Source organism: Dromaius novaehollandiae, chromosome 17 (genome assembly GCF_036370855.1).
Source record: "Dromaius novaehollandiae isolate bDroNov1 chromosome 17, bDroNov1.hap1, whole genome shotgun sequence".
NCBI lineage: Eukaryota > Metazoa > Chordata > Aves > Casuariiformes > Dromaiidae > Dromaius > Dromaius novaehollandiae.
In genome coordinates, this window is record NC_088114.1 from 10,546,480 (window position 1) to 10,562,498 (window position 16,019).

General features: G+C 52.1%; 1 protein-coding gene across 1 annotated transcript in view; it reads left to right on the forward strand.

Annotated features, from left to right (window-relative positions):
• The window catches only part of PPIL2 (peptidylprolyl isomerase like 2), a 78,468-nt gene extending 69,260 nt beyond the window's left edge, over positions 1–9,208 (forward strand). The window contains exons 17-20 of the mRNA XM_064522134.1: positions 5,115–5,187; positions 5,340–5,402; positions 5,934–6,073; positions 7,837–9,208. Of these exons, the coding sequence (XP_064378204.1) occupies positions 5,115–5,187; positions 5,340–5,402; positions 5,934–6,073; positions 7,837–7,930 (370 nt within the window). The 3' untranslated portion in view covers positions 7,931–9,208. The remainder of the gene's footprint in view (positions 1–5,114; positions 5,188–5,339; positions 5,403–5,933; positions 6,074–7,836) is intronic.
• The last annotated feature ends 6,811 nt before the right edge of the window (positions 9,209–16,019 follow it).

The following is a 16,019-nucleotide window of genomic DNA, read 5'->3' on the forward strand; positions in this document are numbered from 1 at the left end:
GCTGTGCTCCAAACTTAGCACAGCTGATGCTGACTGAGAAAGGCTAACACAGTGTGACCGGTCACATGCACTTAGGACATGTAGAGGGGACGGAGGGATATTGGACCAAACTTCCGGAGTTTACATTTGGTTGCAATGAAAATGATATACAGAGTTCCTTATGTTGGAACTCAGATTTATTCATAGAACAGATTTTATCTCTTTTTGTACAAAGTTAGGTAGGGTAATATTTAATAGTGGCTCTCAGAGTTTTTGTGTATGCTTTGATGTACTTATCTGATAGTCTTTTCCACGTATAACTTCTACGGACTTTTTTTTTTTTTTTTTTTTTTTTTCGGCCAGATGTGTGAGAGCCTTTCTTTCTAAGCCCAGAGTATGTGTTGTGGGACAGGCAAGAATCATCAAAACTTCTCAATGTAGCGCATTTGTTGTGTCATTCTGTATGGAGTAATTTCTTTAATGGATGTCAGTGCATTGGCTTAGACACATTATATCTTGTCATACTGATTTTAGTACTGCAATGTAACATCATGAGATTTGACAATAACAACATAAAATGTTTTCAGAGCCTGCATATATATCGTTGTCTCTCCACTTAGACAAATCAGAGGAAAGTTTGCAAAATCTTTCACAGGCTCAGTTGGAATATTTGTGTTTTTTGCATCTTGATGAGTGCCCTGATTAACGCGTAGTTCTGTTTTTACTGGATGGGTGACCTTTGCGATTAGGTGTTGTCCTTCTCGGATTTTAATTTACTGATGAAACACCTAGCCCAGCTGGGCCTGATCCTTGACAAGGTGACAAGGCTTCCAAGTGCTACCCTATCAAAATTGACTAGTGAATTATTTCCTGTTCCTCTCGTCATAACTCTCTTGTCTGAGCAAATTTGTCATACACAAATTCATTTTTGTGATTTGTTGGTGTTGTGGCAGTGTCTAAAGGCATAAGCTGATACTGAGTCTTCACCGTGCTGACACTGTAGTATGCATAGAAATACTCTCTATGCAAAAGGTTAGAGAAGGCAGGGTATGAAAGAATGCAATTTTCCATTTTAGAGCCAAGCGACTAAGAAAAGAGAATGATATGCCCTGTAGGCCCATAGCTCCAGTGACATGAGAAGGACATCGTGCCATCAAATGTGGTCAGAGAGAGTGATTGGGGAGCACCCTTGCTAGAAACAATTCATGAGCATAAGGAAAGCTTCTAGAGGGAAGCAAAGCTGGGCTTTGGGGAACTGTTGCCGTAAAAGAGCCATCATATCTCTGTGGGAAGAGGGCAGGAACACCAAACTGATACCCTGGCCAAGGCAGAGTGGACATTTAGCTAGAGTGCCGATGCTCCTGATAACCAGGAAGGCTTGGGCAGAGCAGGAGCCTGCGCTGGGACCTGCGTCCCTGGAGCGCTTTCTTCCTCTCTGCAAGACGTGCCTTCAGTTTTGAGTGGAGTTTGTTTAACATCTTACTTTGCTACAAGATGCAGATTCTGTTGAACTGTACCACAGCAACAAAAATGATAGAAGGTATTAAAACAGCATAGGTCCATAAAAAGTCTTAACTAGCGCTTTCCACTTTTATCACTTTGTGGCATCAGAATGGTAGAGCTAAAAGCCACCAAAACACCTTGAGCATAACAACTTTCTGCCTTCTTCCCCCTCACCCCTTTATAGTTGTGTCAAGATTATCTGTATTTAGGTCATTTACTTATGACCTCTGAATGCCATGTTTATCGCAGCCTTTTAAAATGTTCAAGTGACAAAGTATTCCCAATAACGTTTAATTAGCACAGTGAATGAAGGTTTGAGAGCATCACCAAAGTGCATTAGGGCTAATATTGTGGGAGGTCTAGCTATGGGCTAAGGGAATACTCGACTGAGACTTCCAGTGCGTAGCTGATCTGGCTATTTCAAATGATCAGAACCTAATTAAATGAAAACATACGAGAAGATAATGAATGGAGCTGTTGGCTAGAAAATCCTCCAATATTAAATCAGGAGTTTGCTTTAGGGGCAATTAAAATGCAGTGAGTGTATCTTAGACTGTGTGTTAATCATCAGTATTGTAAATGAATCTGATAGTGGCCTGGAGGAGGATTTTAAGATTGAGTTTGTTACGAACTTTCAAAAGTTCATGCAGCGTTTTAAAGCCCTGTGCAGCTCTGGGAAAATTCCCCCAGTGTGCTACCTCCAGTTGCAAACGAATGAGTCTGTTCTAGCTCGCATAAATGTTTTTTAATTGCTCTTAGAAGTCATGACCTGATTACAGAATATTGACAGACCCTTTTGGATTAAACAGGAGAGGTTTGGAGTAGTAGTGCACCAGCAACAAAGTGGTAGCAAGGACAGAGCCTGCAGGGCAGGTATTCAGTAGCTCCCTTTCTAACTCGGATCGTTTTATTTTCTGTAACTGGGTCTTTCTTTTTGGTCTTGTTTAGTGTCTCTTCTTCCCAGCGGCGCTGCGGTGAGTCACGGTGAGGGACAGTGACACCGCACGTAGCGTGCGAGGTGTTAAATGCGAAGGACCCACTTGCCGCTCAGGCTGCTGTGGTCAATCTGTTTCGTTTGGCTGATGCAGCTCCTGGAAAGAGCGCGTGGAGGATGGAAAGAGTGTAGTGCGGCATGGTAGGAGGGAGGTTTCTGGTCTGCGCTGGGTCCGTGCAGAGACCAGCACTAGCGAAGGCTGCTGGCTGGGAGGACTGTTGTGTTGGGGCTGGACAGAGCTGCCTGCCTGGGAAGCACCTGTAAGAGCAAGGTATTATAACAGAAGCGCATAAATGCGTCAAATACCTGTGAATATGGTGTATGTTTGGATTGAGATACCATATTTGAATAAGTTGAGCTATTGCTCATTTCATTGCTATAAAAGCAGAGTTAGGTAATGAAATACTTACTCTACACATATTGTGTGGTGATTTTTCTTTAGCAACATGAATATCTCTGAGCACAGACTTCATAAAAGCATTTAAGAATTTGAGCTTAATACTTAAATGTAAAAAATTGTGGGTTTTATAAAAACTGTTTCAGAGTTTATAGAATGGCTTGTTTTTTCTGAGTGACAATTACTGTTAAAGAAATCCCAGAGCAGAGAAATTCAGGCATGCTATTGTATATTGTGGCAGTAGTAAAACATCAGGCTAGCAGAAGTTATCATGTTTGCGTGGAGAAGCATATGGATAAAATCTCCTGAATTCCCTGCTTTCCCAGACAAAACATGCCAGTAGAAAGGGAAGCGTGTGAGACTGCAAGCTTCAAACATCCATCGGGGCTTTGGTTTGGGAGCTTTTGCAAGGACAGAGGTTGAACATTGCTTTATTGAGCTGTCTGGAAATTTGGGGGCAGATTTTTTTTTCCATTAAAAACCCTGAGCGTTCAGCAGCATGCCGGGGAGCATGGCAGGGTCCAGCAGAGCTCTGCCTTGCTTGGAGCTTGCCCGGCAGATCCCCGCCAGCTGGTCTGCCTGGCCCCTGGCAGCCGGGGTCTACGCGGGGAAGCAGGCGGTCCGCGGCGGAGCTGGCCCTGCCGGCCTTGCAGCAGAGCTCATAGCCCAGCCCCAGGCTCCTCCAGCTCCAGGATTGGTGTTCGTCAGAGTGGCTGTCACTTCTGGTTGTCCCACAGCCATTCATGTGGGCTGTGTTTTTGGTTCCTGGCCATGTGTTTGGCTATATTAAAGCAGATGTTGTTCAGCTGCAGCCTGCCTTTCTAAGGGTTTTCTAAGGGATGCTCTGCATCAGTGGCCTGTCATCTTATTTACTGATCTTCTAAGTATAGCTGTTTGCAGACTTGATTGGGGATGATGATGTGGATAAAAGTGTTAAATACCTTGGGACCAAGGTCTGATCCCAGCAGGACCCCTTTGGAAACATACTGACTCAGTGGTTCCTATTTAAAATTAGATTTTGACACCTGTCAGCCAATTTCGTATTTAATGTGTGCTGTGTTCACTTCATATCGTTCTGGTTTCTCAATCAAAATATCAGCCGCCTTCCAGAAGTCTGTTCTTCTGACACTGTTATCCCTATTAACCACATCTGTTGTCTCAAAGATAGAAGGTTGTTTGACAGAATCTGTTTTCCACAAAACCTTGTTGATTGCCATTACTTATTTCCTTTCTTTCTTAATCATGTCCTGTCTATGCTATTCCATTATTTTGCTGGGATGGATGCCAGGATGACAGATTTATAATTATCTGGGTCACTCCATTTATCCTTTTAAAATATCCTTTCCTGGAACTTTCGCATTGTTCCACACACTTTTGAAAATGAACAAGCAACAGTCCAGAAATTCTTCAGCCTAAACAGCTTAAAGCAAGTATTTGGATATCTGACTTGAAAAATCAAAGACCAGGGCTCTGACATCCTCCCAAGTAAAGCCTGCAACAAGAAGGGTCCCAGCAGTATCTCATGGCTGTGACTTGATGCTCTGCTGCTTCCCCAAAGCCCAGAGCTCGCAGGCGAGAGCCTCGCGCTTCCCGCGCGCCCCTGTGCTTCCCGCATGATTAATGTCGTTATTGGCAGCTCTGTCATTTCTCTCTAATAATGCCATAGCATAGTTATGATCTCCTTTCTTCCTAATAGCACTCTTCTGTCTGATACACAATAAAAAATAAGTTAAAAATCAGAAGTTAATGAAAACATTTGCTTTCTTGACCAAGTCTGTTGGTTTAGTTTTCAAAGCTCATGGGGGCAGAAAATGAGCTCCAAATGTATGGCTGTAAAGTTAGCAAGTGAACCTGCTTAGAAGCGGGTTTGTGTCTTCATGCCCAGACTGCTCTGTACAATTAATTGCCCTTTCTCCATCTTGCTCGTCTGTGTGCACCAGAAAAGCTATTTGGTTTTAGACTAATGTTTTTGCTTTGCCTCTTTTGACTCTTCCACGTTCTGTTTAATTTTAATTTGAAATCCCTCATTTGAAAAGAATTCCTTACCTTCCACATTGAATTAGGTTATCTTAAGTCTTCCAAATATGGTTGCTGATTCTCCTTCCCCCAAAGATGATGGTTTAAAAGCCTGGATAATCTGAAAGAGCAATGGACAGAAAATAGATCTCTTAGACTGTAAGGGTGCAGGAATATTTTGAATCTACTGTCATAACTGGAAATCATGTCCTTCATCTCTTCTAGAGTGGTTGGTGGCTTTGAGACTCTGACTGCTATGGAGAATGTGGAAAGCGACCCAAAAACAGACCGTCCCAAGGTAATTCAGAAATGAAAGGGGGAGCGCAGGAAGGAGCTAACCCTTGTCACGGTGCACTTCACCCCGCTGCCACCTCTCTGAAACGGGGCTTGGGGAAGACAGAGGAACTCAAACAGCAGCTCCTGATTGCTCTTTTTCTCTTCTGCTCCCAGGAGGAAATACGAATTCAGTCAACGACTGTTTTTGTCGATCCATATGAAGAAGCGGATGCCCAGGTGAGGGTAGAATTATTTTTTTTGATAGCCCAAAGCCCTTTTTTGCTGGACTTTGTAGCTTGGTAACTTTGATTTTTATTCTAACCGGTCCCTCTTAGAATCCCTGCTTCTCCCATGTGTTTTCTTCCTGTGTCCCATGCCTTTCCTCCTGCCTCCTGCTAAATGTGGACAGCCCTCTTACACACCCGATTGCCATTTGGCAAGGCCTTGTATGCCAGAGTCATCGCTGCCATCTCGGTGGAGCGGTCAGGCAGGGCTCCCGCTCCTTCCCGCTTACCGCGGCTTCCCTTCCCGATGCCCACGGCATGTGCCGGGGAGCCGCAGGTGAGGAGGGAGAGATGAGCTTCGTCATAACGGCTACAGACAGCCCATTTGTGGTTGCCCTGGAGATCTGGCTTTTAAAGCATGCCCTGTAATCACAACAGTGCTCTTCGCTATTGTGGAGTGTTTTAAAGCCTCAAAGTGCTGTTGACATTGCCTCTTCACTCTGGACTAGCTCTTGCAAGAGATTTTGGTGTTTGCTTCCTACAGGTCACTGCAGAAAGAGAAAAGGTCCAGCTAGAAGAAGAAGCAGCCAAAACAAAAGCTGAGGTAGCCCCGCCGAAGAAAGAGATCCAGACTCCTAAAACTTACCGGCAGGGGATTGGAAAATACATTAACATGGCTGCAGCGTAAGTTCCCTGCCCGACTGATCTTTGCTTAGTGCTTCAGTTGCCTTTGCTGCTGGATGCTAGCACTGCCCCGTGCTCTTGCTCAGGGCTGTTTGCTGGGACTTTCCAACAGGCCAAATGTTCGTTTTGCGTCAGCAGGCTTTGCAAAGATGCTGGCGTGCAGTCGTAACAGTCAGAGTTCCCTCTAGTTCTGTTGTTTTTCAAGATTAAAACTTAAGTGAGCTCTTGTTTCTTCCTTAGTATTTGAATGTGACCGAGTTGGTCCTTAACAGCATGGATGTGCTGACTTCTCAACTGTAGATACATTTCCACAGTATAGAAGTCCTTGAGAGGGAACTGTACTGTCACTTCCCCCAGCATCTTTAGTTCTGGCCTCTCTTCCCCTTCTGCAGCTATTTCTGAAGGCCACTGTTCCAGAAACATCTCTTCTAGCAGCTTCTCCCCTGCCCAAAGGAGTTGTCTTAAACTCACATGAGTCCGCCGATCCGGTTCACTGTGCAGCCGCAGACAGTTGTACCAGCACAACCGAAATGGCCAGAAAGCGGGGCAGGGTGCCAGGGCTGCCGTGGGAGCACAGGACGCCCAGCTCGCAGCTCCAGGGTGCCCGGCAGCTTGCTTGGGCTCGTCCTGGGGCATCCGCTCCCAGAGCCCCTTTGTGCGCCCGCCCGGATGGGCAGCACTGCTCGCTTCCCTGAGGACGGGACAGAGTTCTGCCTCAGCAGCAGCTTAGCACGGGTTCTGTAGGAGTTAAAATAAGTGTTCTTGGTTTTTAGCAGCCATCTGTAAAAGTATTTGCAGAAATGCTGTCCTCTCTGTGCTGCGGAAAGACCTGTATTTATGTGTGCACAGATCCGCACACTTGCTTGATCAGCTTGTATATGCCTGTGTGATGTACAGGCAGTTGCATGTCTGTAGGTGCAGAAATGCGTGAGCCCCTGTATCAGTTTGATGTGTGTGTCAGTTAAATATTTCAGTTACAAAATGTTGCTTGTCCCTTAAAATGTTATGTTAAGCTTAAAATCGCTGTCATTCTGCACTGTAGTTACAGAGGAAACCCAGGCAAAGTTGGCAGATATGACAGCTTTGTGGAAAGGGCCAAGCAGTATAGGAAGGGCTTCTGGTCCTTCACTCGTTGCAGCCTGCCAGGAAACTGGGAGCTTGGTCCATAGCAGGCCCTTGCCGGGCTCAGGCTTTTCCCTGTTGGCTACTGATACCTGATGATAAAACCAGAGTACGTGACCTGGCCCCACAGCATTTCCGTGGGCTTTACAAACCGCTTGAGAGAGGCTGGAAATAGCAGCAGCAACTGCCACAGGCCATGCTAAGGAAGTGGGGAAGGATGTGAAGAGCTGGCCCAGCTGCTTTACACCTAGTTTCCTGTAAATCCTTTTGCTGCCGCAGACACAGGCAGGGAGGGAGTGGAAGAGCTTGTGGCCTCAAGTTTTCACAGTGACTGTACTAAAAGTGTACAGTTCTTGGGTCTTCAGCTGCAGCCTGGAGGGCTGTGCTGGGTTTTGAACACGTTCCCAGGACCCGAACCGTCCCCGCAGACTGACACGCTCTCCCTCTTTCTGCGTAAGCCAAAAGCCCCCCCCCGCCACCCCTGCGGCTCCCCTGCCAGCACGGGGCTTACGCTCCTCTCCCCGTGTCAGGGGTGGGCTGGCTCCGGGGCAGCCGCTCCGGGAGAGGAGGGCATCCGCCCGCCCTGCTCCGCTGAGCGGTAAATCGTCCCTGAACGCTGTTTTCCCTCCTTCGGGCTCTAGGAAGCGCAGCGCGGAAGATGACGGGCCCTCCACCAGCACAGCTGCGAAGAAAGAGAGAAAGAGCACAGGCTTCGGGGACTTCAGCTCCTGGTAGCAGAGCGAGGAGCCTAGCACTGGGGCAGCACAGCGAAGAAGAAGAGACGGCCTCCCGCGTGTCCCCAGAGCGCCCCAAAGACAATCTGTCCTGGGGAGGGAAGGCACCGGCCCGCCCTTCCACCGGGCGAGATAACTGTTGCTTTGTTCAGGCTGGTTAATGCGGCTTTGTTTTCGAGAGAGCTGCGTTCCCCCAACTGCATCTTCCTCGAAGGCCTTTTTGTTGCTGTTTTGCCACGCGGGGAGCGGCGGCGGCACTGCTCCGTGGGGCGGGCGGCAGCCCGGGCCGGGCTCTGCCTCGCTGGGCGCTGCTTCCGCGGGCGGCCGCGCTGGTGAATGAGCCTCTTTCTCAGGTAATCGTTTCCAGATGTGCCCCATCTGCCAGCTGGACGAGTGAACTGATGTGCCGGGGAAGCGCCTGGTCTGCTTTGCCAACGGAGGAGAGGCCTCCGGCTTGTTCTGCCCTGCCGAGGGCTTCCCTTCCCTTCGAGCTCTGTTTTGCTGCTGCTTAACAAGGACCAATACTGTCTTTTGCTGTTTGTGCCTCCGGGATGGCCCCGGACTGCTCTCTGTCTCCACGGGGCCTCCTTGCTTGCTCTGAAATGAGCTGCGTCTGCCCCATTCGTTTCTCGCTGACAGCCCGGGAAGCAGCTGAGCTGCCCGGGCGCCTGGTGCGGCTGGTTGCTCCCCATCGCTGGCCTTGCCCGAGCCGTTGTGGCGGCCCGAGGGGCCGCGAGGCATCGCTTCAAACCTGCCCACTGACGCCAGAAACTACAGCCCGGAGGAACTGAACAGAAACTGCTTCTCAGGGCTGATTTTAACCATCCCCAAAGGCTGCTACTTGCAGGACACACGCTGCAGTCTGTCCCGACATCGGGCCCCCGTCACTAGAGAAACGCATGTGACACAGCCAAGAGGAGTCTAGGACCTTTACCTTGAATACCCACAAGCTGTTAAGATGCTTAATAAAGGCCGTGTGGGGTGGAGACCTACCAGCCAGTGAAGTTTTAATCCAAAAAGATCATGTGTATTACCATCATTCAGGCATAGCAGGCTAGATCCAACACATTACACTGTCAGGTCATCTTAGGTGTTTTCAGATGGCAGAAATGCCCTCCCTACCTCCGCCTGGCTGGGGAGATAGTTTTGTAATCAGATTTATAGCTGATGCATTTATACCAGTGCTTTCGTGTTTTAAGAGAAGTCTCCATTTTTATGAAATTGCTATACAAACTTTTGGTAACATGTTTTGCATTAAATGCCTTTATTTTCTTTTGAATGCTTGCCTTTGACTGTGTTCAACTCTCATTTCCAAGATCGTGGCATTACAAAATTGATTGTCTTACCAGGAAATGATTCATTCCTACTTTTTAAAATGCTCATGAAAATCTCTGGGATTTTTGCGGATATGTGATTACATCTTTGTTAAATCGTAGGAAGTTCAAATTAGTTTGAAAGAATAATAGTGTTTTTTGTTGTTGTTTGGAAACATCTCACAATGTATAAGTTTGAACATGTGTCTGATTCCTGGAACAGGGGATATGATGGTACTTTCCTCAAGCTGAGTTTCTTGTGTCTTCCTGAAACTTCTTGCCTCTCTGGGACTGGCCCTCTCCTGATGAATTGTTGTTGATCCCTTCTGCCTAACTTCGGCTTCAGTGTGTTTTTGAGTTGTAAAGCTCTCAGTATTGCTAAAGTTGGCACAGGCATAGTTTAATGAAATCCATAAGAGCAGAATAAAATGCTTTTTAAATAGATTAAAATGCAGATTATTATGAAAGAAAGGAGCTTGTGGTTTCCAGGAAGGCAACGGAGGTGTGGCGAGGACTCCCATCAGCAAGAGTCCCGGTTACAGACTGAGATGAACAACAGTTTCCTTTAGCGGCAGCGGGCTGCAAAGGTAACCGCCCGCTTTCCCCGCTACCTGAGCTATTTGGCGACGAGCACTGTGGTCCGAAAAGAACAAGTGCCTTGCAAAGGGCAGAGGGCCTGGCCTTCCAAGCACAGGCTTACCGCTACCTGTCGTCTTGCAACTTCCCAGCAGAACAAGTATCTGACAGAAAAGAACGAATGATTTCCTGCCTTCGAGGAAGGGCTGAGCGTAACCCACTCCGTTTTGCTCTAAGGGCCGGTTTTCTGTGCTGGAGCAAGCTCAGGAAGGAGAGGTGAAGCTGCTCAGATGTTGTTCACCACTTGACCTTAAGCATATTCTCTCGCTGGGCTGCTGGTACTTTCCCAACCTTTCTGCATTTGCGTTCGCTAATGCTCGCCAGCGTACAGGGCCGGGAGGAGTTGGCTCTGGTCTGGCACCACCGGGGTGTTGCAGTCGGGCAGGGGAAGTCAAGTGGTTTGGCCAAGGTCGCGTGCTGAGTCAGCAGCTTGGCTGGGACTTGGGCCGGGAGTCCCTGCAGCGCAATGAGCACGGTCTGTGCTCAGGTGGCCCGGCTGGCAGCAAGGCTTTCTTCTGGAGTCCCCCCTCTCTGCTTCAGCTCTCAGGCCGTGCTTCCTCCTGCACCTGTGCTTTTGCTTAGGTGGTGAAGGTTTTTAAATTGCTTTTCCTCTGATTGGCAGAACCGCAGACACAAGATGGTACAAGCTCCTTTCTGAAATACGAGGCAAAATGTGGGCAGAAGTGGGGTGCAGGGGCCAGGCAGCGTGTTGCAGGAACCTAGCTCCTGGCCAGCTGACTTGCAGAGCTGTCACTGCCTGAATCAAGAAGTGGGGAGGAGGAGGCTTTTCCAAAACCCTCTCTGCCCCTTTAGTCCCCCCGGGTCCCTCAGCAAGGGGGAGGAGGACGGGGTGTTGGGGGGATACCCAGACAAGCGCTGGCAGTGGCCTGAGGGATAGGCAAAAATTGCGTAGCTTAGCTGCAGAAAATCGCTCCTGGGAACGGCTGTGCTACAGTGAGAACATCTCTTTTTGCGTTCTTTGTCTTCAGCACTTTTACAAGAAATCCTCTTGGAGGAGAGAGAAGTGAGATTTTTAACCAGAGAGGGTTAAAGCAGAATAACACGAGCCCTCTGTTACTCTGCACTGCTCCATACCTGAATGGTTTTGCTGAAAAGCAAAGGCGCTGGCCGACCTGTAACTTCATCAGTGCTTCCTGGGCTGCTGCGCCACGGCAGCCGACGCCGGGGCCATGAAACGTGCTGGAGCAGGCGGTGAAGGGCAGCGGGGCCGGCAGCCCGGGACCGCTCTTTCCGCACGGCAGCCCCCAGCCCCGGTGCTCGCAGGCGGCGCAGAGCGTTTCCCCTCTGCGAATGCGGTCCAGCCCCTCGAGCAGCGTAGGACTGTCTGCGTGGGCAACAGTACTAATTTAACAGTTTGCAATTCTATTTCCATATTTACCCAGGGGAACAAAAAAAACCCAAAATATTATTCTTCGGTTTAATTTCACCTGTTCCCCACTGATTCGAGTAGCCACAACACACTCTCTTGGAAACAGGAGCTCATTCCAGAGCTGTTCTGCTTCGATGCCATGTGGTGGGTTATATGGGTGCCCCCTCCTGCAGAGCTCATGGGTCGTTTGGGGCCAGACTCTGTGTTTTAAGGTCTCCAAGAAAATCCTTACCAGGCGCGTGGCCACTGTGTTGCACGGGCATCCTTTGAAACCCCAGGCATAACGCGGGGGCACCGAGTGTCTGGTGCGTGAAAGGGAGCCTCGCTGCCCTCTGTGTCTTCCCAGCTGCTTCCCAGTGGCTTTTTGCAAAGGACTCGCCAGCTTTGAGCACCCCAAAAGCCCTCAGGGCAGGGAGCCAGGACCACGATGGCTTTCCGGGCCGGGCGAGGCGGCAGCGGCGAGGGCCTCGGCCCCCTTCGTCCGAGCTGTGCTGGGGTTTCTGGGCAGCGGGTGGTCTGCGACCGGCCACGGAGGCCCCGGGAATCCCGCCCTGCCGCGCAGCAGCCCACGCTCTCACCACGGCCCCAGCGGCCCTCCCCGAGCTCCCTGCTGTGGCCTTACCCCCGGCACTGCCTCGGTGGCTCAGCGAGCCCCCTGCTAAAAAAAAAGCCCTTTTTAAAACAAACAAGCCCAAAGGATGACTCAGCCGAGCTGCCAGTGAGCCAAGCCTCGGCTCCGCAGGAAGGCAGATCCCACCTGAAGCCCTTGGGAACAGACGGACAGACGGTTGTCCCTGCGCTCCCGCTCCCAGCCCACCCCGTCCCGCACGGCAAGGGGACCCGGGAAAGCTCGGCAGAAAGCGCCGAGCATCGCCCCAGGATACCCGCCTGCTTCCAACCAGGCTGCTGCTCCCGGCGGCCAAGCAGCCCCCGATGCCTGAGGTTCCCAAACCAAATCCTGCCTTCACCTCCCCAGGGGTGTCCAGGAGCGACTCCCCGTGTCCCCAGGCAGGAACCACGTAGCGCTGTCGCTGCTGATGTCCCTCGTCCCAGCCCTCTGCATCTCCCACCCGTCACCCAGCTGCTTCAGGTCCCCAAGCCCAAGCGCTGCCCCTGGCGCAAACCCTACGTGGTGCAGAAGGCACAGCTGGACAAGCCAGAGCAAACATCTGGCCGTGGAAACGTGCAGACACCGTCCCTCAGCCCAGATCGCCGGCTGCCCACCTTCCCGCAAGCAGGAGCTGCTCGGGGGCCCATGCTGAAACCGGCCCTGCGCTTGAGAGCTGTCCCCTCCGGACAACTCATGACTTAATGGCATTTATAAAATAGCCAAGGTCTGGTTTAAACCCTGGTCGAAGTCTCCTCTTCATCCTTCCCTCTGCTCCCTCCTGGAAAGCCGGTCCAGGCTCTCGCTCCTCCAATATCAGATACTTTCTCTAATCTTTGGCCTCCATTTATTAATGGCTAATTATACCCATTCGCTCTCTGCGCCAACATTGTCCTTTAGCTTGAATAGCTCTTCTCCCTCCCCAGCGCTTGCCTCCCCGCGCTATTTATAGGCAGCAAGCGCGTCCCCTCGCAGCCGCGGCTCGGCTGGGCTCAGCTGGGCTGGACTCAACTCGGCTGGGCTCGCCTGGGCTCGGCTGAGCGCCCCGCTCTCCCTCCAGCGCCCCAGCACCGGCCCCCGTGCCCCCGCCTGCCCCAGTGCCGCTGCGGCGAGCGGAGCCGGGCCGGAGGGGTTTGGGTCGGCACAGGGCCCAACCGCCCACCGGGGAGCCGAGCGGCGCCGCACGAGCCCTCGCTCCGCTTCCAGCCCCGTGAGGGAAAAACATTTGGTTTTGTGATAAAGCGACAGCGCCCGGAGGGCTCTGCCTCCCCGGGGCGGCCGCAGCGGAGCCCAGGCGCCGGAGATAAGGCCCCGCCACGCAAAACCCTCCCAGTTCGTCCCAGCATCGGAGCACAACAAACCCGGCTCAGGCTCGGTGCAGCTCGCGCGGCGGCAGCGCGGGGCTACGGGGGTGCCGGGGCTGGGGGGGGCGGAGGAGGCGGAGGACACCGGCTTTCCTTAATGAATGACCAGATTTTTTATTTATTTATGCATTTATTTTAATTGCAGCCCACCCCACCACAGAGCTCGGTTAAGCTTTTAATAGCCGGGTTCCCAGCCAAAGGCAATTGCAAATTGATTGCAGCAGAAATGGCAAGTGAAGACAAATATAGCGCAGGCTGCCTGCAGGGAGAGCGCACGGAGGAGACCTCGGCGGCTATTTTTGGTGCTTTGTCTCCACTGCTTACAGTATTTCTAATCTTTGTTTCTGCTTAAAAACATGTTTGGGGTTGGGACTTTTTTTTTTTTTGGTGAGTTGGAGGGGGAAAAAAAGAAAAACCAAAAAAGACGCTAATTGCAAAGCCAGCAGGACTGCAATCGCCTTGACCTTGCGTTTTCTGTGTCCGGCTTGGCAGCGCCGGGACGTTCGCTGCACGTGCTGGGGGCCGTCGCCGGCTTTAGGCTCTGGTGGTGGTTTTGGCCGCGGGAAGGGCCCACGCGTGCCTCCGGCCTGGGGGCCGTGCAAGCAGGGCAGCTCGGCGTGAGGAGCCGCGGGGGCTCTGCCGCTGCCCCCCGCTCGCGCGGCTCGGTGCAGACCCCGATTCGCCTTGCTTTGAGCGAGCCGCAACCTCAGCTTCGCACAAACCGCTCTGGTTTTCCACGTTTGCCTTTAAATAACAGAAAAGGACCAACTTCCCGAGCATGCTGGGTGGTGCTGGAGTTAGACTAAAGCACCCCCCCCCCCAAAAAAAAAAAAAGAAAAAAAAAAAGAGAAAAGGACTCATTCGGCAAAGGCGTAGCGAGCCCGTTAGCAGAGGGCGGCCGCAGCGGGGAGACACAGTGTCGCCCGCCCGAAGCCGGGGAGGGCTGCAGCCGCCGGGCGCTGGCACCGGCAGCTCTGAGGCCGTGGCGATCCTGCAGCCATCCCGCAGCCATCCCATGGCCATCCCATGGTCATCCCGCAGCCATCCCGCGGGCCCAGCGCCTGCCCGCTCCGGGAAAGGCCCCTTTCCTGGGGCCACGGGGCCGGGGCAATGCGTCTTGGAGCCGCTCGGGCCCGGGGCAGGTTTTGCGAGTGCAGGCAGCTTGTGGCGGAGGGTTTTTTGTTTTTGTTGTTGTTTTTTTTTAATGTCTCGGGATCAAAGTCCCCAGCCTTGGGCCAGTTTCCCAGCGTTTCGGGCTTGCACAGCCGGGGTTCACAGCCAGGTTTCTGGGACAGGGCCGCGCCAGTACGTCGGCTGCGAGGCAAAGGTGAGACAGGGAAAACCCAGCTCTTAGGGGGAAAAAAAAAATGAGTGTATCGTTTCCCCCCGCCCAAGCACCAGGGATTTTTGGCCGACCCAGGGAGGTGGCGGCAGACCCGAAGCTGAGCCAGGATGGCAAAAACAACCCCCCACCCCCCCACACCCAGTTTGGCACGTGCCCCTGTCGGAGGCATCCTTGGTTAATAAAAGACTACTAGGAATAGGTGTGAAGACGAACATGTTTTCTCCCCACCCAGCTGAGCTGGTGAGACTAAATCGCTGTGTCTTTTGCAACAGCTCAGCCGGGCTGGGAAGGCGCGTGCAGAGCGCGAGGCCGGGAGAGCGGGTCGGGAGGGGCTGAACCGCAGCCGCGAGGCTGCAGGAGCTGGCGAAACCCTGCTGCTCCCTGGGCTGCCCGGAAACCTTTCCAAAAGGGGTCGAGAGGGAGAGAGAGGAGGACGAGGAGAGGAGAGGAGAGAGGGGGGAAAAAAGGGAAAAAGAAAAAAAAGAAGAAAAAAGGAAAAAGAAAAAAGAAAAAAAAAGAAAAGGAAAAAGAAAAGCAAAGTGAAACAAAGCAAACAGAGGCCAAAGAGGAACAAGGAAGAAGTAAAAAGCAAAGCGATGTTTGCTGCTTTCCCGGTGTCCCGGCCGGCTTGGTGTCTCCTGCAGCACCGCCGCCGTCCCCGCGCCCGGCCGTCCCGGTGCCCCGTGGCCAAGCAGCATCACCCCCCCCCTCCCCCCCCCCCCCCAAATGCAGCAAGCCTGCTCCCACGTAGCATTTCTGCACTATTTGGGGGGGTTTATTCTATCACGTTTCCAGCTTTCCAAGTGCCAAACGCCCCCCCCCCCAAACAATTCACACACCGTGTTTTTGCCCATGTGAAACTTGCACATGACTGTTGCGAAGCTGGCGGGCAGCGTCGCTGGCCATAGCGGTGCCGCTCCGGCTCTCCAGCCCTGCCGCTCGCCCTCGTCCTGGGGCACCAAACACCGGTGCGACCAGCAGAGCCGGCCCAGCACTGGCCCAGCACGGACCAGGCACGGCCAGAGCTCCCCGGGGCCTCCGGCGGCACGGGGGGGGCGGGGGGGGGGGGGCGGCAGGGGATGAGGACGGGCCGGGAGGAAGGGGCTCGGTGCAGCGCACTCAGCACCCAAACCTCAGCTCATGGCATGGTTTTTTTTCCTTTAAACTGTCCTAATGCTTTGCCCAAAGCCAGGCCCAGCAGCCACACTGTGGAAATGCCATTGCAGAAGCAGGAGTGGCAGCGGCCCCCCCGCCCCCGCCACCAGCACCAGCCTTATGCCAAACAGAAAAAAGAAAAGAAAAAGAAAAAAAAAGCTCTGAAACGGCACCTAAACCCTCCCCTACCCGCGCTGGGAAGGGCTCAGCCCATTGCATTGCATTCGATTCCGAGCCCTGATGCTGCCGCTGCTGCACCGCCCCGGCAAGGCTCCGGCAT